This window comes from Apaloderma vittatum, unplaced genomic scaffold, assembly GCF_000703405.1.
Source record: "Apaloderma vittatum isolate BGI_N311 unplaced genomic scaffold, ASM70340v1 scaffold11319, whole genome shotgun sequence".
Taxonomy (NCBI): Eukaryota; Metazoa; Chordata; class Aves; order Trogoniformes; family Trogonidae; genus Apaloderma; species Apaloderma vittatum.
The window spans coordinates 168,198-193,853 of NW_009737019.1; the positions used below are offsets into that span (position 1 = coordinate 168,198).

At 39.5% G+C, this 25,656-nt stretch overlaps 1 protein-coding gene across 1 annotated transcript in view; it reads right to left on the reverse strand.

Annotated features, from left to right (window-relative positions):
* Window positions 1-24,154, reverse strand: part of SLC24A4 (solute carrier family 24 (sodium/potassium/calcium exchanger), member 4) — a gene marked incomplete at its 5' end in the record, with an annotated part of 83,271 nt that extends 59,117 nt beyond the window's left edge. The window contains one exon of the mRNA XM_009877202.1: window positions 23,966-24,154. Coding sequence (XP_009875504.1) covers window positions 23,966-24,154 — 189 coding nt within the window. The remainder of the gene's footprint in view (window positions 1-23,965) is intronic.
* Between the last annotated feature and the right edge of the window lie 1,502 nt (window positions 24,155-25,656).

The following is a 25,656-nucleotide window of genomic DNA, read 5'->3' on the forward strand; positions in this document are numbered from 1 at the left end:
CTAGATACTATGGATGACTACACAGTGTTCACAAACTCTGTTCACTAAGTAGAAGAAAAATGAAGAAAATATCATAGTAATGAGGGGCACAGAAACAGCTCTGGTTAGCTCAGTCAGTTAAAGCGTGGTGCTGATAACAGCAAGGTCACGGGTTCGATCCCCATTTGGTCCCCATATGTTGCCTGATCTCGTTGGGAGGCGTCCCTGCCCATGACAGGGAGGTTGGATTAAATGATCTCTAAGGTCCCTTCCAGCCCAGGCCATTCTGTGATTCTACCTGTTCACTTGATACACTCACATTATTGTGTTTATCACAGCAACCGAAAGAATGTTTAACCTTAAAAAAAACATCCTGAGTAAGGAACAGTTCACATTTGCATTGCCCAGAGGCTTATGACCATCAACCTAGCATATACATGAATGCTCAGGTTTCAAAATATAGTATTTATCAGATCTATGCTTATTATCTACTTTCCTTCTAGAAAACTGAAGTAATTCTGTTTTTTCAATGTCTCTGGATTTACATCTCAGAGCAGAAAATGTCCCTCAGTCTGTGGTTTATCTGGGGCATGGGGAAGAGGTATTTTTTTGCTAGAGGAAAAATCACATATAGGCTCAGATTTTTTTGCAAGTCCCAGAATGAGCAAAGCTTTTTTGCGGACATGCTACAGGCACTTCAGTATTGCACAACATGGGGCTCTGCAGGTCCAGGAAGCAGATTAGCCTTCCTAGGTGGTTCCACACTAAGGCAGTAACTCCGTATTTAAGTAAAAAACCCAAGTCTCAAGTGGTGGCAAAGTAAAAAGTTCCTGTCTTGTATCTAGCCTGCCACGTAATTTTTTCCTGCTTTTGTTCTCCCCACGATCCAAGCTGCGCATGTACAACTGGTCTGAGACGTACTCAAATAAGGGCACATCTTTATGAAGAGCTTTACCTGAGCTGCTTTACAGTGCAACAGTGTCCTGTAAACACAGTAAACAAATAATGAGTCAGAAACGAGAGGTCAAAGGTTGGGTTTTCTTCAGTCAGTTTTATCACTACAGCCAGCACTTAACAGAATGAGAACAGGCTGCCCAGGGAGGTTCTTTGGAGACATTCAAAACCCGCCTGGACGTGTTCCTGTGTGACCTACTGTAGGTGATCCTGCTCTGGCAGGGGGGTTCGACTAGATGATCTTTTGAGGTCCTTTCCAACCCCTGACATTCTGTGATTCTGTAAGACTTCACATATTTCCTGACAATTTCTAGCAAACTGCACAGCACCAGAAGTAGCAGCCTAGTGCAACTACTCTTTCCTACGGCCAGGTTCTGACAGACTGCCAGTACTGGCATACGGGAAGCTGTACACATCCCTTTACTCCCCTAGACACAAACTTTACAAAAATCAAAACCAGGGTCTCCTACAGATCCCTCTATCTTCCTTTTTGAGGTTAGCTGGATTTTCTTAAGTCATTTAATTGTGTCCTCTGTTGTATGTGTGGGGCAAAACTGTGTAACAGACGTGACCTCCATGCCCGCATACACAAAAAATGCGTATTTCAGTAATTGTGTATATGAGCATCTTGCATTCTATTTTCTTATGCTATCAGCACTTCTCATGAATATGGGACCAAAAAGCACAATATGAACAGAATTAAAATATTCCCTTTATAAACTGAAAAATATGTTGGGAACAAATTTCAGCTAGATACTTTAACACTGTAAGACAGCACATGTAGTAATCTAGCAAACAGCAGGCATTATCTTGCCTACAATACAGTAGGTACACTGTTTCAAGCGACATTTGGAAAAGCTTTTGATGCTTCACAATTACCATGGTTTTTAGATCAAAATGTACTCCGCAATTTTTTCACTTTTAGCATGTGTTCACAGATGACTCAATTTTCTGACAAATACTTATTTAATAAAAAATCAGTCAGAAAAACAGAAAAATACTGATAGGAGATCCATAATAAGAGTACGGTGCATACTCTTTCCACTCTTTGCTTTCTGCTAGCTCCAAATATGTGATTTATTGGCTGCCCATTTTCTATCATGGACATTTTGAGTAGGTGTAATTCCTACCTATTTTTAATACACTAAGAAATAAAGAGATTTATTAAAAAGGGATACACACCTACAAAAATAATGTCTTGGCAAAAAACTACTTCTGGTTTTGCCAAGCGGAATATTTGGAAGATGCTTCAAAAAGAAGTCAGGGGGAAACATTAGTAGTTCCTCCCACAAAGCACACAAAATTATTTCACATTGTTTAAAATATAAGAAAAATATACAAGAAGCTTTAATTTTGGCAAAAAAAGACCTGGGCTAAGAGCTTATGACCTAGGTGAAGAAGATTCAGTTACTTAAACTAACAGCTGGAAAGATGTTTAGGTTGAACAACACTAAACACCAGCCTGCTGATCTGTAAGGTACCAGCCCTAGGAGCAGGAATACAGAAACAATGGTATGCCAAAAGAGATCAGTAAAATAATCATCCTTGTTTCTGGAGTTTTATAGTCTGCCTCTGTTTTGGATGCAGATGTTGAAAAACAGCTCACAGCAATAGCCCTTAGGACGCACTCAAAGAACTCCCTTCGTACCAACTTGCTGGTTGGGTCCCTCGTTCTTGATCCAAGGTTAATCTGCCAGTTCCAGGAAACACAAGAAGTGGTAAACCCTCCATTATGCAAAGTAGAAATTAATAAACTTATTTTACGTACGTTTACCCTTAGGCACACAAGTGCCACATTCCTGGCTACAGAGTCATCCAATTTCAACCAGAAGGGTGGACCGTACTCTCCGCCAGACTATCGACAGTCTTGCCATCACGTTGTGCTCCTGAGAAATGTCGCTCTGAATCCACTCAGGCTGTGATGGAAACAATGAGACTCACTAGGAATTGCCCAAGCAAGCTTCTTAACTCCCAGACTGCTACACAAAATGCAAGCAGTGTTGTCTCTCCTTCAGGCACAGCTTTGACAGAAAATGGCCAGGGTTTCCCTGTTTTGGTTGGGCTAAGCTCAGTGAAACTATATGCTCCAAGCACACCATTATACCACTTCTGCAGGGGAAGCTCAGGTTTGCAAATAGCGTTGGCTCCTGGATACTGAACATGGGCAATACGGTGCACATTAGAACTCTGATGTAAATTTTAGTGCTTCTTTCTCTCACTGCACTTTGTGGATCTCAAGAAAAATTCAGGCTGGAAAGGACCTCAGGGGGTCTTCAGTCCAACCTCTTGCTCAAAGCAGGGTGAGATGTGAAATCAAACCAGATTGCTCAGTGCTCATACAACCACATCTTTCAAAATCTCCAAAGACAGACACTGCATAACCTCGCCGGGCAACCTGATCCAATGCTTGGCTTCCCTCATGGTGAAAAAGCTTTACCTTATACGACCTCTCTGGTTTCAACTTGTGCACAGCCTCAGTCTCTTATATGCTTCAAATCTGCTCCTGAGCTCAGTTTTCTGTCCGTAAAATGGGTCTAATAATCATTCTTTGCCTTTAGGGAGAGGTTGTAAGAATAAATTACTTACTAGATCTAGCAATGATGAATAATACTGAGGGGCTCACACACGAGGAAGTTGTACCTATGTAGAAGTTTCTACCGATGTAGAAAAGGTACTTTAACACAGCATATATTTCACTGACCTCTCAGTCTGGAGCAATGTCTGCTGACCAGTTCTACAGATGCTATGTGACCTGTAGAGGGACTTGGGTGAGGGAGGGGAAGAGCTGGAACGAGATAAATAGTTCATGCAAGAAGAAACCTCCAGCTTTGGTTGTAAATTCAGAACAGAAGAATTGATGACACGATGTTCACTCCTTAAGATTCAAAGCACCGCTCTATGTTAATTTTGAGCATAATCCGATGGATATATGGAACAGGTAATAATTAGAATATCAATATTTTTTTGTCTTTACATGCAATTTTTCAACAGTCTTGTTTCATAGTTTCTGAAAGAGCATCCCTCTACCACAAAAATATCATTTCAAAAATAAGAAATTAAATTTTCTTTAAGGTCTCTATTTAAGAACACTCAAAATTTCTATCTGCAGCAGAGTCTGTTAAAAACATGCTTAAAATGCTATCCTGAATTAGGGTCATAACTTGGTTAGGTATTGCATGAGATGGACCCTGGTAGTTGATTTTAAAATATCTCCTTAAAACATACACAGACGTACAATTAAATAATTATGCTTTTTGAGATCATTTAGTGAAGTTGTAGAAATTTACTAAGAGGGAAACTTGTGCTGTTGGACTTAAGGTAACTAAGGCAGCCTGCCCTAGTAGAGCAGAGGGACAGGAAAAAACATCTTTGGGGAAAAAAATACAACCTTCCAAACATTTTACTTAAGAGCAATTTTGTTTTAATATCTAAAGTAAACATACCCAGAATAGGATACAGTATACAATACAGGATTTATTATTATTCACTTGAGATGAACTCTGTTACTCACTAGCTTGTGCAAATATTAGAAACACTAAAAGACAGTTCAGATGACCAAACACAACTGTGTATTCTGCTCCTCCTTCAGACACTCAGCACTTCTGTACATGCCAGTGACAGCAAGCATGTGACACACATCACAGGATCTCTCAGCTGGGCATCTTAGCCCTAGGGCTTTTAGATGATTATGACAGAGTAACATGACTTGCTTTTGCAATCTTGCCTCTCAGAGTTCAAAATTCAGAGTTCTTTCCCAAAGAAATCTATATTTAACAAGTGCTCCAGGGCATACCATTTACATATAAGCATCTAGAATCATAAAATAATGCTGACCACTGAGTGCCTGAAAAGGACATGCTTGGTGGCTGTTCCAAAGACACCAGGACATAATGGAAATGCTCTGCTATAGCAGAGGAACATGGCAATGCACATCTACTCAGACACTGTATGTTTCTATTTATATTTATGAGTTTGGCTGGTCAGGCGAATTTCTATTTCCTGTGCTACACTGCACCCATCTGACTGATGTGAAGTGGACCTGCTTTTCACAAAGAGGGGAGAACACAGAACATGGCAGGACTATAAAGAAAGGAAACAAAATATTTCAGCTTTGATATTCCAGCAAGCATGCACACTAACTTACAGGAGAAAAAAAAAATATAACCTTTGTTTTCTGGTCAAATACAGTCAATCAGAACATGCATATCACTGAACAGAACAGAATCACATTGGTTGGGACTGAGGTTTATGGAAATTACCCCAAAAAGGGATAAGATAAATAGGTGAACACGAGGGGGAGCTGTAAGTGCAGAAGGAGAGAGGCACAAATAGCATCACATCAATCTCTTGTGACGGCCCAATTTCCTCACGACTTCCATGAACTATGCTCTCTCAGTTCAACCCCCCTAGTTAAAAAGGGAACCACACTACAGTAAGTGCCCCGGTTTTATAACAGTTCATGTTCTTGAGATGGAAGAAGCATTGCTACACATGCCCCAAAACTATGAAGTCTAATTTCTACCTTGGCTACTCAGCTGTAACATACTTTGCAAGTAAGACCAAGAAGAAACAAGACATGCAGAGAGCCTGCAGCCCATCCACATCTTAGTGACGTTCCACACAGAAGTAAGTGATAATGTACAGAGAGGATATGAAGATTGGAAATTGCTTAAATACATAATTTAAAAATATATAGTATGAACAATGACACCTGGTGCTGCTGCTGATAGACCATGTATGCATGCTCAGTAGATGAATAAAGAAATCAGCAGAAAAAGCACTCAAAGGCACACTGTAGAAGATAATGTATGACATAATGTCTAAGCAACAGTTTCAGCTTCTCTAGACTTGGGCTTCTGAAGTATCAAATCCTCCAGTGCAGGTTTAAGCCACAAGTGGAGCACTGAGATGCTGCCTGGGGCAGCAAGTGACAGCAGCAGTGGCAGCTGGGCTGCTGACTGATGGAACCTGCATGACTCATGTGGTGATGAACAGCATCTGAGAAGTGAGTCAGCAACGCCTGCTTGGGTGGGAAAAGTAGATTTGGAGCACTCTATATTAACAACACTTAGGGGGTAAATTGCTAGTCCTGGAAGAGCAAGAGTCCTAAAATACTCCTGCTGTCCAATGTCAGAGCCAGACCCTGGGAAAGAGAATCAGCTGGTGTTTCAAAATCACATTCTCCATATGCAGATGGTGACAGTAAGCACAGTATCCTCATTTTTACTTTTTAAACTTCTTTCATCTACCATATGTAATCAATATGAAATGACTAAAGGAAAGGTGTGGTTAGACTATACGTCTCTTGTCACGTGTTCTACAAGATAGAGCAGCAATGCGCGCAGTAACACAAATGAGACAACTAAATGTCCTTCAAAGTCACATATACACAAGTTCTTCCAAAAATGTGTTTGTAGTAGACAGGTCTCGTAATGAAAGCAACTCACAAAAGCCTAAGACCAAGCATAGCAAACTGAAGTGTCATGGGCAAAATGCAAAGAAATACAGTGCAACAGCAAATTAAGAAATAAGCTGGACAAGTTTCTACTGTCTTAGCTGGGCCTTTACCAAAATGTACTCAGAATTGTGTCTCTGGAGATTGCATTTCTTTCATATAACACTGACTATGAAGGATGTTTATTTTAGAACAGAAAAGTAATAGACAATAAATTCATCTGACCCTCAGCATACAAGGTATTTGGGATGCCTGTCTCCACCGAGGTTAAACATGGTCTACATGACTGACAGTCTGAATTTTAAATGGCTAATGCCACATGGAAGTTACTCTCATCATAAACAACTAACATTACATGCATGACAGGGAACTAAACTTTTAATTGTAAGTGCTCACCAGTGTCTAAGGAGTCAAATATTCAACAGTTTTAAAAAAACCCCAATACACTGTCATTACTGTATTTGAATGGGTGAGTATTATTTTAAATTTGCAGATACAATAGCTATAGCATAAGATTTGCTGTGTCGTTTGAGAGATCTGTAATTTTGTTATTAAACATTTTCAGGGAAGAACTTCAAATGCAATGCTAATTTTGAGAAACAATTTAAGTGTATCTTGGGTATATACAACTGCCTAACGCTGAGTCTTCTGCAGTTATGTGTTTGAAGCAGTTTGCAGCCTCAATTACTGCAGCACAGCATCTCAGACTAATATGTTCAACTTCACTGTACTTTTAGTCAAACTCCACAAAAGAGGCCTGCACATGGAGGATTAGATCAGAACCACCAAATGTAGGTCTAAAACAGGACTAATAGGGAGCTTGAATAAATAATCCTAAAGAAACAAGCCAGAAAGTCTGGACTAGAGGTTACCTACCCCTGGAGGAAGCAGGAATTCAGCACCTCTCTGTTTATGTTGCAGGTTCCCTGGGCAATTTCACCTGCGCAGAGCTACCTCCATCTGGGGAAAGAGGCAACTAGCTTTTACCTGAGCAACACACCCTCCAGTAATGGTAAAACAGCCGTAACATCTGCCAAAGCCCCTAGAGGCTAGATCAATTAGCTTGCACATTCCAGTAAGAGTGAATTCAGCACAAGATACAGCTGCTATGGCCATTTTCATTTAAAAAGTTACATCTAAATCCTTCAATTTCTAGGCTAGCACTCTCTCATCTCACTGGTTGCTCATTCAAAAGAAACCAGAAAAGATACAGATTATTACTATCTCAGCCTCAGACCTAAAGTTGATTCAGTCTAACAGTTTTTCATCTTTGCACATTTACTAATAAGTCGGCGTAAAATGAGCGAGAAAGTGCTGCCAGCAAGGCAAAGCAGCTCCACAGTTCCCAGCCTGCTCCATGAAAGCTGCTAACTTTTGAACATTAGTTTTCTCCTACAATCAGAGACCTTTGCTCTCTGCTGCTTCACTGGCCACCACCTCAACAGCTCCTTGTTTTTACTGTGAAAGATTCCGTAGTGAGGGCAACTCATCCAATCCTACCAGAGACACTTGTCGAAAACTCATTTTGTGTTCATTAGTCCTCACCAACTTCAGTGGGAATGCTGCAGGTATCATTTGGGGTTAGAGACCTACAGTACTCCAGAGAGAAAATGCAGTTCTAATCCACAGCAGAAAGTTTTAACTTTTTTCCTACTGTTGAAGTGCCAAGATGTCCAGCTACCTAAGGATGCACTTAGACTGCCAAAGACCTCTAACTACAAATGAGATCCAGAGAACCGAGGAACTTTATTCCAGAGATTTCACAGAGAATCTGTCTATACCCAAGTACTGAGGCCCTTAAAATCCCACTCTACATCCCATTTCCCTCATCTGTTCATATGTGGTAGTGATATATCCAGTTACGCCACTGTCAGATAAACGATTTCTATCGACAGGGGTACAACTTACACTGCAATAATCTTTTGCTTTATTAAACTGCTGATACCAGTTTCATAGCTTCGGATGTGCAGAAATAGGTAATTAATTTTTAAGGCAGGCACAGTGGTTTCGAACCACACACAGAGACTTGCTAATGTTACCTGGTGCTTTTCCACAGGTCAAGGACAACAAACAGCCTCAAACGCAGAGATTTACAGTTTCTGTTTTACAACCCAATGTCATCTGCCCTGATTCAAAGTACTTATATGCACAAGAAGACTGCCTGGAAGCAATTCATTTTCATCATCTCCCTCAGAGAGGGAAACACTTCAAGCAATGGCTACTTTGCTTTCCACCAGACAAATTAGTTTCACTATGAACTTTCTCTGATGTATAACCTATGAATTTTAAGTTGGTTGTAAAAGTCCACAGAAACCCAGTTTATTATCTTCCATCTGTACTGACTTAAACACTCCTTTTGAACAGCAACAATAAAAGTTTAAATTTCCTCTCCCTTGGTTCCCTTCCTTCTTGCTACTTAGCTATAAGCTCTCTAATCACTTTGATAATACAGGGATATTTCAGTACTTTAATGATAAAATTGAGCACGCCAATGCTTTTGGTATATGATTAGTAGAGGAAATACAAACACCTGACAGCAAAGTCCGTGATTTTGTATGATTTAATATCAGAATGAAATATCACTGTTTAAAATTACGAATAAGTCCTGTTGTGAAAGAAAAATGGTTTCACAATAAAGAGATTTTTTTTTCCCGTTTATAAGGTGCATTTGTAACACGAATTAAGAATAACATCTCTGAGAATGCAAAAATAAATGATATTTCTCTCAGAGGAATTAAGATTTTAATACTTTGCCTTTGATCTGAATTACACAGTATTCTTTAAATCCCAGAGCACAAAATTCCAGACTTCTGTAAATAACCTGGAGCTTGCTAGCACAAATCTGTCAACTAACAAATCCCTCTTCATGGTTCCAAAGGCTGCATTTTTAAAGGTCATTAGATGGTAAGCTCACACACTAGCTTTCCAGCACACGTAAATAATAGACACAGACATAAAATCTCCATTCTCCATTTCAAGTAGCAGTGCTTCTTAAAACTGTATCATCCCTGATGCAAATCAGAGAACCTGCAGGCAGGTAATATTTGCAGGTAATAAAAACAAGTTTCCAGCTCTCAGTAGACGAAGTAGACCAATGCTGCACTTGCTGGGTATGGAGAACTCCTGCTGATGTCACAGTGACTTAGGAAGGGCCAGCAGGGCCACAACACTAAAATATTCCATTGAAGAGGAAAAAAAAAAAAAAATCTTTAAAACCTTGATTCCTGCATGAGTGTGCCCCATTTTGACATACCACAGGCTGAAACATGAACGATCCTTCCTGACGAACACTCAAGGAATTGGAAATGTCTCAGTTTGAGAAAGAACCAACAACTTCAAGTTGAGGTTAATTACAAGTTTCATTTTGAAGTTGTGCATAAATGCTGTACTAAATCAGAATGTTTGCTCAACTAAGCCAAGTGAAACCATAAAGTAGATCCACTGTGAGTATACTTCAAAACTTGCCCTTCAAACCGAAGTGACTGCACTGTAGTATGGAGCATTGTCACTGAGTGTTCCTCAGCTTTGCACTCCGGAAAAAACGATTCCCTCCAGGGATGGCTGTTTGTGTGCTGGTACCTCAACTGCTAAAACTCCGCTCCATAGACTGAGTTTCTAAGAAGTGGATGAAAAAATATGTTGATTATATGAAAAATTAATGCAAACACCAGAAGTAAAAAAATATAAATCTCTAAATCTAGTCATATTTAGACTAACTTTGAGAGACAGGACTATTTTTGTAATACTGATGTGCAACCAGGTTTGTGTGGGTCACTTCAGCTGTCACTCCAGCCTGTCCTCAACGCTCTGTGGGAGGTTTATACTAATCAGCTTTTTCTGAGGTTAAATTCTAGCATCACATCAATAGCTGTTACACAACATGAAGAAAGACAAGCTCTGCTGATTTATGAAAGCCAGCCTGGTCCTGTTTTCAAGCATCTGAATTAACAGATATTTCCCCACATAAGATTATTTTACATCATGAAGTTAAGTGTTTCAGTTAAGAATAAATAAACGCAATGATGCATCATGCTCTAAAAAGCCAGAACCATTTACAATTAGCATTAACTTCAGGTAAGATGGAAGGGCGGGAAGGGGAAGAACCACTAAAAAAAAAAAGTGGTTTAGAGATTTTTATCATCAATGCAAGTGTTTCTATCTTCATATAATGTAGAACAAACATTTTCCCAGAGTTTACTTCAAACAAAACCATATTATCTTAATCATTTTCTCATAAAAAATAGACCATACAGCTCAACACCAAGTAAAGCTGAATTTCTATGCTTCGGTTTCAGTATTTTGCAGTGGTAAAGCTGCCTGGCACTCACAGCAGCACCTGAAGGAATATCCATGGAATGTAAGCCTTTTAAATTTTTGAAAAATCTTTCAGCTAACAGAAGTTTTCTCTAAAGAAAAAAAGAAAAAAGTGGGGGGGAGGGACAAGAAGAGAAAAAATAAAGACGTGAAACACATGTCCAGTCAAAGCACACATGTGTTCATGTATCAGACTTCAGGAAGAATCAAAAGATAGTGTAACTCTGGTTAATCCCATAATTGCAAGAGGCTTTCATCCATGGCTGTTAAATAATACGATCCAAGGGAACTCTCCAAGATTAAGTATGTGAAGTCACAGTGCAACTGAAATAGCAAGTCACTGAAGGGTATGCTACACCATTTATACAAAGAAGAGAAAGATAACTTCTAGTAATTACCCCTTTAAAAGAACTACTGCCATTTCCTCAACATGCAAATATATTTACTAGAATGTAAATGTATTCATTTGGAACATAATGACCGTAAAACTTTGAATTTTTACTCCTGTAAGTGCCTAATCTGATACATTATTTGCAAACAAGCAATCAATTTGTTTTTCCTGTACTGAAGATAATTTTTACAGTCAGAAAAGGAGGAAAGGTATTCTTGCAGAGGAAAACAAAAGGAATAATCAGAGCAATGAACTGAATAATTTGAGGATAAGAAACGAGAGCCTCATTGACAAGATACACCACATTTACCTTCACTCTAAATCAGAATTTATACTATGGCACCTAAGTAAGTGCATATCTACCATTGGGAAAGCCAGGATCATCTTTATTCTCTACGGAGAACAAGGCTTACTGTTATAAAGATACTTTTCACATTCAGAGCCCAATCTAACTGGATTATATTTGTAGAAGGGATAAACGGATCTAGGTGCCCCACTAGTGTTCAATTAAATTTTTTGCTCTCTGGGGAAAAAAAAATATCTTTTTTGTGCAGTGTAGGAATATAGGGGAAAATTACAATGGGCAGTCATGGCTGCAGCCACAGCTAGAATTGAGGATTTCCTGGTCCCCAGGCCATGTTGAAATGTTGGATCTGGGTGTCTTGCAGTAAAGATCACTGTGTAAGGTCAGTATGTGACCCTGTACACTTCATGTGTACATGAAGATGTATACTTCATGTGCACAGAACTACTGAACACCAACTTCAGCTACTACATTAAAATAGTCATTGAGAAAAATGGCAAATATATCCATAACTTACAAAAAAAGAAGCAATATTTTGTTGTAAAAGCTCCAAACAAGATAAGAAAACCCCTCTCCACTTGGTGCAGTGACTTAACTTAGTTTCCTAGAAAAAAAATAAATTAAAAAAGACAATTATCTGTTTTGTATAGTAATGACCAAGATGTTTGTTTGGGTCATGTCTGCAGGCACTCCAGAACCAGAGATATCACCCCCTCCTAAGGCCTGAGCCCGGTGAGATGTCACAGGGCTAAGCGCCTTAGCACAGACAGGCACACAGCCAACGCTGTCCAACAGAGCTGTTTTCCACCCCACACTTTGGATACAAGAGGTCCTCATCGCTTCCACAAGTCGTCAGACATGCTGCACCTCACAGCTGAAAACCCTCTGGAGAAGGACAGAACTGACCCACAGATGACAGCTGGGCCCCTGTCAAAGAGTATTTGGCAGAGGCGCAGTCCCTCCTTCTCAGCACTGCTCAGCTGTGCTCAACTGCAGGAGTCCAGTCTGGAGTCAGCAACGCGGCAGGTTCAAAATATTTTGAATCAGCTACTGGATGGAAAAACTTTAGCTGTGAAGATGGTAATTTTATTCATTAAGAAGCATACAGCACATGCATCAGTATTGCCATCCCATCTGCGATCGAATCCCAGAAGCATAGTAATGCTAGTGGCATTTGTATAGCATTCAACTCTGCAGGGCTGGAATGGGGAAGAAAATACTGAATTCTGAAAGTGTCCAATAAAATCAAAAGATTCTGCAAGTAATTTCACGCATTCCACCAAATCTGACCAACTTCAAAATTCACTGAGCTTATAGAAATATAGTCCTTTTTAACATCATGAAATGCCTATACGAACACAGCAACTGTCCTTTTTTCAATGTAACATCCCTCTTAAACGTGCAGATGAGTCTGGTACCAAAATGTATTGGTACAAACTGGTGAAGCAGTTACTAAATAAAGAGAATTTCACTAGCAGTTATTTAGCAGTGACTTAATTATTCTTTAGCCAGTCAGCATTTTTTTCTTTAAAGCCAATTTGAGTCCAGACTGCAAAACTGACATATATAACTGTTTCACAAACAGTTATAAATACTACTTTCAACGTAAACAATTTCTGCTAGTTTTGCTACCTCCAAGACGATTATTTCTACCATCAGAACCCCGTAACGCATCAGAAAAATCAAACTCTGAGTTGGATGAGACCACATCCTGCTATACAGAAGATAACATTGAACCAAGCTGACTAATTTCCCTTTACTAGCCCCGTGTCTTGCAGAGAAAGCAGCCCAGCTCCAACCTTTAATTACCTAAGCAGTACTTACTAAACTTAGTTGCCCTGAATATCCACAGATTAAAGCAGTTCTGGAGATGATCCCAGATAGTCTTTCCAAGTAAGAACTCTCCCATCAGGTGCTGTTACTAATCAATCCTGGACAACAATAACTATAGTAAACCCATGTAGAATTAAAAAAAAAACAACCGTAATTGATTAACTTCAACTCTGAAGTACTTTTTTTGCACGGAAATGTGCAGAAGTGACAAAGCCTTCCCTCAACAATCCTGGCCTCCCAATCAAATAAAAAAAAAAAACAATATACAAAAACCTTCAAGTCGGTCACAGGCACAGGTTTGTTCACACAGGAGAAAATGCTGCTGAATCCCTTCCTTCCCTTTACAGCCTGCAAGCAACAAGAGGTGCTCATTTCACGTCTGGTATGGCAAAAGATTGTTGGTATTTTATACCGTCTTTCTCACAGAGTACTCCCAAAACCATGTTCCCCAGCGGTAGAACCATCACCATGACAGAGACCTGCGAATTCTCTAATCCCAATTTTTCATCTCCAATTCTCTGTGGACAGCAGCTGGCCCACAGATAGGCCACCGAGGCATCTCCTCACTCCCTCAGGGGAGCAACTGAAAAAATCCATACATTCTGAGGTTTCTCCATTGGTCCTTCTCTCTCTGAGTGGAGAAGGAGAAATAACAACTGCTCTGTAACACAGCATTCAGCTACCTGGTATAACTGGCTGAGAAGGCAAGCTGGATACGTCACTTGACAACCTTTAGATATCACTATAAATCAAAAGCATTCAGCATACTGAAGCAGTTCTGGGCATATCCTTGCCCTCATTTATACTACTAATTAGTTTTGATGTTCCACGTTAGGCTTTGTAAAAAACATACAGCGAGGGGAAAACACCTCTACAGTGAAAAGTCATATTTCTCATGAAAAAAAAGCACAACTAAAGAGTCAAGTCACTATGACCAGATCAGGAAAGAGAGCAGAGAGGTGATGGTGGTAGCAGCAACAGCTCCAGGCTCAATGAACTTAGTATTGCTACAGCTTATGATTACAGCGGGAGGAAAAAGTAGCTTAGCTACTGACCCCCTGTGCAGACTTTGGGCAAGTCATTTTGCCTTTTTCAGTCATCATTTTCCTTCTCCGTGTCCATTTCCATTAGGTACTCCTATTGCATCTCACAAGGACAGATAACACCACAGCTCTACAGGGATCCTCCTCCCACCACCCTTAACTAGCAAAGCCTCAGTGCACGACTGAAACAGGACTAATACGCAAAATTTTACTTCTTCCCTGGCTGGCCAATCTCCTGAGAGCACCACGGTACAGACAGCCCATGAAGTGAGATTCAAAAAAGGAGAGAATTACACTAGTCCAGGTAGTTCCTTTCGCGCACTGCAAGGGGCTATGTAAAAATAACAACAGGCAAACGGACATTGGAAACTCATCTTAATGTTTCAGTGCAGGTAAATGAAGCAGATAAAGGCCAGCAACAACAGGGAAAGCTTAAGAAGGTAAGAAAAAGCCTTACAATTTTAGGCAACAGTAGCCAAAGATCCCACAGACGGATTTAAAGATGCACGGCATAATCAGACAAAGAAAATAACCTTTACAGAGACATGAAAAGTATTTAAAGAGAGAAGACTCTTACCAAAGAACTAAATCAGAAACAACATCTCACCATCCAGCAACAAATCTGTAGGGCAGAACCTCAGCTGTAACTCTCATGGCTGTAATGACACAGTGGAGTTAAGGCAGTGTACACCAGCACGGATATAGCTCCAAAGACCCTGAAGAACAAATGCCTCTCTCTTTGAGAGTCTAAGTTTTGGGGTAGGAACTCATAGAATTCAAAATACATGCTGATTCACAGCAAAAGAAGAAAAAACAAATAAATTTATTTCCCTGTTTCAGTCTCCTTCAGCTTCTAAACATAAGTTTCATCCACATTAACTTTATCAAAGTTCAAATGTTTCCCACCATCTGTGAACATTTATATCTTGCTATCCAAAGGTTTAAATACCTCTGTGCAATAGATCCAGTCATATTATCCTCAACCCACTGAAACAGAAACGTATCACATGCAGGGAAAAATAATTCCATCGGGTTCTGGCAATCTCAGAGAACAGTCCAACAATCCAACAAGCAAGTACATAGGGAAACTGAAGAGACAGAGCCTAAGCTGTCTTCTTGCTCCCAGGAAGGCACATTTGCCACTGTTCCCCACTATGGGTATAGAATGTCACTCTCTCAAGATCATTAATGCAGCACCTGTCATTAACAGTAAACTGTTAATTTAATGTGGCAAAAAAGGAAACAATTGAATGAGCATATATACATTCTGCATTCTACTCGAAGTGTCGGCTCTGCTGTACTTCAACTTTTCAGTAGAGTTCCAGCAGGGATGAAGTTTCTAAGGCCATTAATTTTCTATATGTCTTCAATGTCTGTCAACTTCAAAGAACAAAGGAAACACATCACTCCTTATTGCCTGAAGGTCTTGCCTTCCTGTAGCACAGGAGTGATGTCAGTTTAATTGTCAGCAGGTTCATGGAATATTTTCAGCCTGCTAGGCGGATAACCACATCCATTCTGTAAAAAGTCACTGGCATTAATGAATACAGTAATAGATAAGTATAATCAAATTTTTGTCATTTCTGAAGAAATAATTCAATTATGAAGGTTCTAATCAGAAAAAATACAAGCAGAACAAAGTTTAAAATCAATTTACTGTAATAATATTTCACACTGTGCCTAAGTGTTTTTAAATCAGTCATTTTCACCCTAAAAATAAACACTGAGATTCAGAAAGACAGGCTCAGAAGGATCTGGTTTTGGTGAAGCTTTCTAAATTGTTTTATACCTAGATGGTGTCCCTAGCACAAGCTCTGAAAATGTTCTTCACTGATAACCAATCCACGATGAAAAAATAAATAAATCCAAAAAACAGATATAAATTGTGAATGTTTCCAGTTTCACTGGCCAAACATAAGGCTGAAAGGCAGCCCTTTTGTAACTTAAGCGTTTTTAGAGACTTCCTTTGCTTTTCATTTTAGATTCCTCGCCCAATCGAAACCTCTTCACCTATTCTGATTTTTCATACCTCTTTAATCATTTCCTCTGCTTACTACTTCCCAGGGCCTACCTCCTTGTCCTGCTATTCCCAGGACTCTCTCCTGGTTCATTACGCCAGCTCCAGGCTCAATGACTGGGTGACCTGCCTTTCCACTGTCCAATTCTAAACTCTAAGTTTCTCCATCCCTCTTGCAGTTTCTTGGTGACCATTTTCTACCTCCAGGTGCTTTTCACGATCCAGTTCCCTGCAGCCCAGTTCTGTGCTTGTCCAGTTTTGCCCAAATCCTCCATACTGGTGGTCTAAGTTACAGACTGATGAGACACTGAGAACATGAAGATGAAGTAATGAACGCAGGGTTTTAACATCTATCAAACAATGCAGTACCTCAATAAAGACTCTGTCTGAGGCCAGTCCCAAGAGTATGGAGATTAATGCTCACAGATTGCTGTACGACACTTTTTCAGCCTGCTTCCTATAAGAGTAAAGTGAGGTGTGGTAACAACTGTGTGTGACACAAAGCAAGACAGCAGCTTTTCCTGTCTCAACTGTAATGCATGGTGATGTGCTGCAGACAGTAAGGTAAAAAGCAAGGAGCAAAACCAAAATTGCCATGAATAAGGATGGGTAAATTTAAACACGGCTTTTGTACCAAGAGTACAATTTTCTGTGTGGAAAACGGAGCAGATTTCCACGCAAAAATGTCTATCTGCAGCACCGTCACACCAGTGATAACAGATCTAAATACACCCACATTACCCCATGTTAAGGGCGAGACAGTCAGGGATACCACGAAGCTCTGCATGTCCAAGTCTCATAACTTTGATTTTGAAATCCCTAATTCTGGATTTTAAGTATGTCCAGAGTGAAATGCAATTCATTTGGTTTCCATAACAGATCACGGGAGAACTCAGGTTTGATGGAACGTCAGGAGGTCGTACTGGTCCAAACTTCTGTTCACACATCAGCTTTGCAGGAGCCTAGAACAGGACCGAGGTATCTGGATTTGATTATTTGTTCTACCACATATTTACTTCTTGACATCAGGTCACTAATTTACACAGTTGCTGTCTGCCTGAGTTGACTGCAGTCACAGAAAAAAGGACTGTTACTACATGAACATTTCAGGAAACGTGGTTTGAAATATAGGCAATCAGACATCTAAATACTAGAGCTGGGCTAACACAGGAAACTTTAGATCTTAGTCGAGCACTCCAGAGCATTCAACCTGTGTGTTTTGTTCCATTCAAAGAAAGTAAGGGCCTGTGTCCACAGATTTTAAATTTGGTTCTGAAGCTGCTACATTTTAAAAATTATTATTTTTGTTTCAAGCCTGCTTCTTGGTTTCAGAGCAAAGACTTCTAAAAGTCCTTATCCACACTGTGCTTCAACTGGACCAAAATCAACTGTAAATAAATCTGAGTCATATGAAATCAAGTAACATTTTTGTTAGGTTTAAAAATATACAGTAGTATATTAAACAGTATTTCTTTTTGTTTCATTTGCTCTTGTTTACTACATATCTAAATGGCATTTTAGTCAGACACTTATTTACTGTGTGTTAAACTGCTTCCTGCAAACTTGGCACCTAGACCTTGGGAAATGGATAAATTACCCTCGAGTTCATTTTCTGTTCTCAGCTCTCCAGGGGATGCTCCTGGCAGGTTGAGCCAAAGCAGAGAGAGATGTTTGTCTCATTTCTTTCTACTGTTTTGGACACCAGTATTAACACACTGTTAGAAACTGAACAGCTCAGAGAGAAGGCTGGTTATTTTTTAAATTCTAGCTTCAAACAAAGTTAAAAGTTCACAAAAAAATAAACAAGACCTTCTAATTAACTACAATGACAGCTACCTGCTAACCCTTTCAACACCCATATCAAAAAGCCAGGCAAAGAGTGTCAGAAGTTCAACCTAAATCTAGGTGTGAATTCACCCAAGACCTCGGGTGTCACACATCAAGTGTTTGTCACTTGCCTTCAACGAGTCCACTAAAAGCGGTTGTCACATGTCTGTCTCCCTCCAGAACAGCAACCCTCCAAGTGAGATCAAAATCAATGAAGTTGATCGCTCAGCACCCACAGAGACAAGACTGACTCCAGAGACACCGGGGGGAGCAGGGCAACAACCCCAAACCAACCCCAAGACAAAGAAAAGCCCACAAGCATATGACAAGTGGCTGCAGAAATAAGCTACATGCTAGAAGGTTAGTAAGTCTTTTCATTACATAAATAGGTACATCTGTGCATATACACAGACACATTTACTGGACACTGCACCTATATGTTATGTGAATAGCATATGGAGAAAGCAACTAAGAATTTTTTTTTCTTATATCCTGCCTTTTCATTTCCTTTTAGACCAAGGCAAGAATAAAATATTTAAGGCTGGTAAATTTCCTTGTCTTTGAGGGCATAAGACATAGGAGTAAAACATTTTAAAACAAAATGTATGTGGTCTCAATAAATCTGTCATATTAAAACAGTTGCACATTTTCTATGCATCAAGGCAGACAACAAACCTGACTAAAAGGCTACTGGGTAATATTTGCAAATAACATAATACAGTTATTGTCTACTACCTCAATGAAACCATGGTCTTTCTTTCTGTGCTAGGTACTGCACAAATGCACAGAAAAAGAACCTGCAGGTCATGCTGAGCTTACTGGTTTAGACTGTTCATGAAACAAAGGTTACAGTGAAATTATTAAGACCACCTCCTTAAAAGTGGGCGTCTAAGGCATTTATCCCTGCTACAAAATGGAAGTGTCATTTAAGGAAGACCACGAGCACATTGTTTAAATTAAATACATATCACATTGTTTAAAGACAATTTATATCAGCACAAAGTGACATATTCCACGAGCGACAAAAGTACGTTTAGATCAGCATATATCACACAAAGTTTATAATCTTAAATATTAAGGTGTCTAAAAAAATCAAGACAAAAGGATACATCAGTCCAGCATAATGAGAAGTATGCATTTAAGCACTGTGTTCGTTAAATAAAATTGAGGGCAATCAATGCTTCCTATAGTGCCTTTACTGCAAATGCACAAGAAATAGCTTTTTCTATCCTTTTGGAAAATTACTTTGAAGAGTCAGTCCCATTTCCCCTAGTCAGTGAGAACACTATAACTGATTTTTGTAAGAAAAGGAACAGACTCTTATACTCTCTATGACATGGTAACAAAACTATTTAAGTCTTCTGTATTTTCTCTACAATGCATCACATCCTACATGAGTCCCCAGGGTTATAACTAACAGTGTAAAATATACACAGACTTAATGACTTTTGATCCTGACTCAGAACTCAGTTATACATACGCTGCTGGGAAGCATACTTTATTTCACTGCAGAGGATCGATTCTTCATCTCTCACTGCAAGAGCAGAAAGCACTGCTTCAATGTGCCTCTTAATTCTAAAGTAAAAAGGCAGCACAGATCACAAAGAAATGCTAACCCCTGACTTTCCCCCAACCCACAATTTATCTTTACCCATTGATAACAAACAGGAGGAGCACACCTGAACCAAACCCCCAGCCATTTAAAATCAGTGTAGTTCATGAACTGTCCACAGCTGACAAACCGCTGAACAGAAAACCCCACTGACTCTTTGAATTTAAAGGCAGCTCACTGGCTACTGTCAGAAGATTTAACAGAAATACATTCCAGTACATTTCTAATTCAGAGCAAGTAGCTTAAATATTCTCTGTACTGTATACAGAGATTACTTGAAAATACTTGCAACAGAAAGAAGTCCAGATCAGTTGCTCTAACAGCTGAACATGACCCAGTGGGGTCACACGCTTAGAAACATCACACAACCCAGTCACCCCAGCTTGTAACCACTCTGGAAACACTACTCAGTACTGGAGGACGTGGAGTCACGGGAACACTTCGAAACAAGAGGCCAGCCATTGGAGCAGGGAAGCTATAAACCAGACTCGCTGGGCAGATGGAACTGCAAGCTAGTGAGCTGATGGCAGATGGAAGCGAGAGCTTGGATAAGGCAAAAAATTGGTTGCAAACTAATGAGATCTGTTAAGATGATAGAGACAACTACTCTCCCCTTCCAATAGCTGTGCTTTAAGTGAGGGGCAGGTCAACCCCTCCTCCCACAGAAATCTACCCAGGAAGTTTTCAGAGCCATAACGCAAAGGCAGTTTGGTTTCCCTCAAACAGGGATGCCCACAGCAGCCACCCAAAGAGTTACAAAATAAGCATAAGACTCATAATTCAAAAATCCCATGCTGTCATGAAATTTTTCAAGCCCAGAGCCTGTCAGCCTGGCTCCAGGACAATATAAAGACTTGTACCTTTTCATGGCACAGCAGCTTCCAGCAAAGAAATTTCAAGCCAGGAAGTATCTTTAATGAAGAAATGCTACACAACGCATTAACTTTGGTAAGCGTTTGGTCTTAGCCCAGACTAGAACTGAGGCTGGCTTAGCGTTCACAGTTGCTCCACCTCCTTGCTGCAGCTGACCAACAGTTCTTTCACTGCTCTTACATGACAGGTAGTATCTATAGTAGTACACGACAGGTAATATCTATAACTCCTTATGATTGCAGAAGAGTTGCTATCGGAAAAAATGTAGAGCACCTCTTAAGAGATTCATGAATATCAGTCCCTCTAACCTCCAAATGTCGGAAAAAACTTTCTTCTCTAGTTTTATACATACACAGGTATTTATATTTATATATACACACATACACAAAGGAAAAGAAAATATATATGTGTGTATATACCAAGTGTGACCCCTTCTTACCACTGTCATGAATTGCAAGGACCCCACGGTCTTATAAACTTCTACAGCTACAATTTCTGACAACTGGAGATTTCTTTTTTTTATTGGCATGTGAGTAAGAAAAGGGGGTGAAGTTGTAAATAAATTAACTTTGTTGAAAGCCTTTGGGAAAAGGTAAGTAAAGCTGCAGATTTGTGTGGGAAGCTAAGAAAGAGGGAACACAACAACAGCACTGCAATGACACAAAGGATTAACAGGCTCTCAGCAAGAACTTGCATTTCCCAAGTTATTATGAAGTTCTTGTATCCTAAACATCCATAGAAAAACACCCACATAACATAAGTAAACTACTATATGCCATATACACACCCATGCATTTGTAGGGCCCCTAGACCTTAAAGCAGATACAGAAATGACATGGGTAAGAATAAGTACTTCTCATAAAGGAGCCTACAGAGAGCACTGTATTCATACAACACACACATATATATATATTAACTATCTGTTCCTAAGATTTTAAAAAGATACGAAAAAAAGTCAAGTCATTTAAAGTGTTTGACAGCATATTCCCGAGATTTTCATGACACTGGGATAAGCGCATGACTGAAAGCTTGCACATTCCTACTGAAAATCTATATTCTCTCAACAGTTTTCTGTGTAATCTTGATAATGTCTCTTGACCTTTCCTGGGACTACTTTCTCCAGATGCAGTCATGTTTTTACACAAGCTACATTCCCATGAAGATGAGCTATTTGCTTCTTTTTCATAGGTTTTAGGTCATTGTACCTTCTCTTCATTACAGGGAAAATCTCAGTCTCTGGCTACTACACAAGAATCAAAAAGAAAATTTTTTTTTTTAAAAAAGGCAAACCAAACACTCCTCCCCACCCAAAAAAAAATTTACAGAAATTGTTAATGTGCGTTAATAACACAGGTTCTTACAGACCCATTCTTGTTCAACAAATATCTTCAGATATTTTCAGATGCTTCCTTTATTTGCAGCTATCTTGCATCTAGCCACTCTAAATCCCCCCTTCAGCTGCAGAAGATACCCAGTGATAAACTGTACATATCTGCAGAATAACAGGAAGTGACTAAAAAAATGCTACAATTGCAGTCCTGTGAAATATTTGATCTGTAAATCTCTCTTGTAACAGAAGAAACACCTTTAAAAAGAGAAGGTAATCCCAGCACTATGACCAGAAATCATGAATTTACTGCGAGTCTCATCTTATTTTTCTTAAAATCTCAGCATCCTGAGGCATATTTCGGCCTCTCTTGTGGTTACAGATAAAAATGTACCTCAGCAACTTGAATTTCAGAAACCACACCAAAGTGGGCCTGACTGTACTTATTTATTTCAATTCTTATTATACTAATCTTAAAATTTTAGGGGAATGGAGAGAGACAAGGTTTTTTTATCTAAATATCTGGAGAAGTCAGCACTGTTCCTGGTATTCCAACTTACACATAGGCATATGTTTTCCCTTGGCAGCTTTATCATATCATTGTTAAAAGCTCTCATACATACTAAATGGAAAACCTCATCACAAACTTTTGATGGACATCTTTCTGATCCAGCTTTTACAATTTCATTACCTAGAAGCGCGCTGCAAAGTATGTCTTCAGACATGATCACACTGATGCACAGGGAGGCTGGATTAAAATGATCTCTAAGGTCCCTTCCAGTCTAGGCCATTCTATGATTCTATGATTCACACATGTGGAGAAAAATGAGAGAGGAGCGGGAAAGAACAGTATTTTCTGACTATTCATCAGTAGTAATTACATGTTTCCCAAAGGCTGGTTTTGTCTTCCTTCTTCTCTGTGCACAACTTCGACAGACAAATCAACATCATAAGGTTACAGATGGAGACAACGGCAAACTAACCCATGGAGTCCTTAAAAGAAGCACAGAGAAGCTCTTGGACATCAAGATGATACAGTTAAAGCTTTTGGGTCCACAGACTTTGTGCAGTGTTCTTCCACTCCCCTCTCAGAAGTCTGTAAGCACAGCAGTAATCCTCAGTCTATACAACAGGTGCCTCAGCATTACAACAAATATGGAACTGAGGCAGGGGGAGTACTGCTCCAAACTCTTCGAGTGCCTGGGGCCGACAGTATCCCACAACTCCTGCTCTCACTGATCACAAGAAGGCACAGACTGCTGCCATCAAAGAGCTGATTCAAGAGTCATATTTAAAAAACAAAAATTAAAAAATTTGAACTTTAAATTAATTTGGCTAGTGCCATTGGCAAAATGTCTCATCTCCCACACACTGTAAACCACAGAGAGGCAAAGAGAGAGACAGGAAATACACACTGGAAAGACAGATGGGAAGATCAAAGCATTGTGGACTAACACGTTAAAAAGTATCATCTCTCCTTGCCCTCAATCAATTATTATTGCCTGGCCAGAACAGATATCCTGAAGCGATATGGGTTCCGGGCCTTCCATATGACTTACCTCATCATCTCCCACCACCCTACTTTGAATATGCAGTTCAGCATTAGATGAGCAGAACATGATTAAATGTGTAATGGTAACGAGCGCAAATTAGGGTGCTCAGATGGTATCTCAAACACTGCGTGTTTAGTTATCCACAGTTTCAAGAAGAACACACCTCTCATCACCAATGCAATATACACAGCATCAGCTAGATAGGAATAATCACCAAAACAAAATTAGGGAAATCAAACTGTCAGCATAAGTCTCATGACCTCAAACATTCTTATACCCCAACATTAATTTTTACCTTTGAAAGATAAAATCACGGCACTATATACCACAATAAACCTTATTTCTACACAGAACAGGCCTGCTTTTTTTTTTTTTAGTTTGAGACTTTTACATTTACCCTAACATATCACTGCAACTTGGCACGACAGCACTACATAATACATCTCAAGAGCTCACAAGACATCACAAATGTTTCTGTCTTACCTGGCTCTGTACAGTTCTTTTGTTCATGTGTTTCATTAGGTGATGCCATCAACCTTCTATTCCTCCATATTTCTGACAAAATGTGTTTGTCTGCAATAGTTGACTCTTGGCCTATATTAAACAGAAAGACATTATACCCACTGTCACTACTTTTTCCTGCATCATCTTTAACCAGACTGTACGCTCCCACTGGTAAGGAGCATGGACAGACCACCAGTATGGGAGTGCAGCAAAATCAAGGTGTGACTAGGGCACACGCCAACATACGTATGCTGGCTACACAGGGTGAAACTAGCTCTGAAGGTGCAGCACCAGAGCCGTTAGCAAGTCCTGGCTGTCAGAATACCTGACCGTGACCCATGACAGGAAAGTATTCTGCAGCACGCAAATGCTGAAGCCTGCACCTGTGAAACAGGAGCAGTTCCTCTAGATGAAGCCAGCCCAGCTATGCTGACATGAGCAACAATCACACTTCCATTTAGTCATCTGCACTTGCACATATTACATTACTGATTTCTCAAAAAGTAAAAATGCATATGAGCATGTTCCAGTTACATTTTGGGTTATTCCGAGTCTAGGGGATGATCTTTTCAGTGTTGGGTATAGTTCATCGTGCCAATTCCTGCATAACTTGTCAAAGAAAATGGAAAATAACTACACTGTAAATCACCACGAGTCTTAAGAAAAGCAAACTTCTTCAGAAGTCAGCGGAGCTTTTGCACTCTCAATGCAACTTGCTGAATAGAGTACAGAAGGAGCACTTGTGATAATACAGGGTATGCGATTAGAATTATCAAAGGAAGAATAGAGCCTCTTAATTAAATCACTTCCATCTCAACCTTATCCATTTCACATGAACATATTGTAATAACCAAAATTCTTACATGACTGATCTTAGAGTTTATACTCAGTCACCATGTAATGCTTGTGCTTTGTTACAGAGCCTCTTGCCAAAAAAAAAAACAAAGCACTTGGAAGTTAGTTTGGCTAGAGTATTTGCTAAAATATTCTGATAACATAATTATAAGAAACATAGAGAACAGATGGTCAGTGTTTATGGATACAATATACTGTAAATTAGCCAGCTGAAAAAACACTACCTGATGTTGATTTAGTTGATAACCCAGGAAATTAAAAACTTTGATTAGTCATGACATTTTTAATGTAAACCTAAACAAGTTCTGTGAAACTGTTATCTGCAACAATAAAAAAAACTTCAAACAACATAAACACAATCATACTCCAATTACTTACTTTCACAAACCAGTAAGTTTATGAAAATAAATAGCTGGTGATAGTAAAAAAAAAGCATAGGCATGACAACCAGTTCTAAATAAAGTAAGCAACAGCATAGTTTAAAACCACAATTCAAAAAAGCTGAAAGTTCTGAGATGAGCAATATGCTAATATGGTCTAAGACACTGAATTCTTACATCCAGGACGGCAATAAGCCATCTATATATCTCGAACAACCTAGGCAGCAATTTGAGCACACAAGCATTAGAAAGTATGACGAGTTCCACCAAATTTTTCTTCCCTAAAGCACACATTTTAACTTCAGCTTTAATTTCAGCACATGACCCATCCTAATACTGCTGAAATCTGATTTTCTTATATTAATCGTGGCTGTAGGATCTGGGCTTAGTTTGACTTTATTCTTAAATCCTCAAGAAGTGTTGGCAGCCCTACCC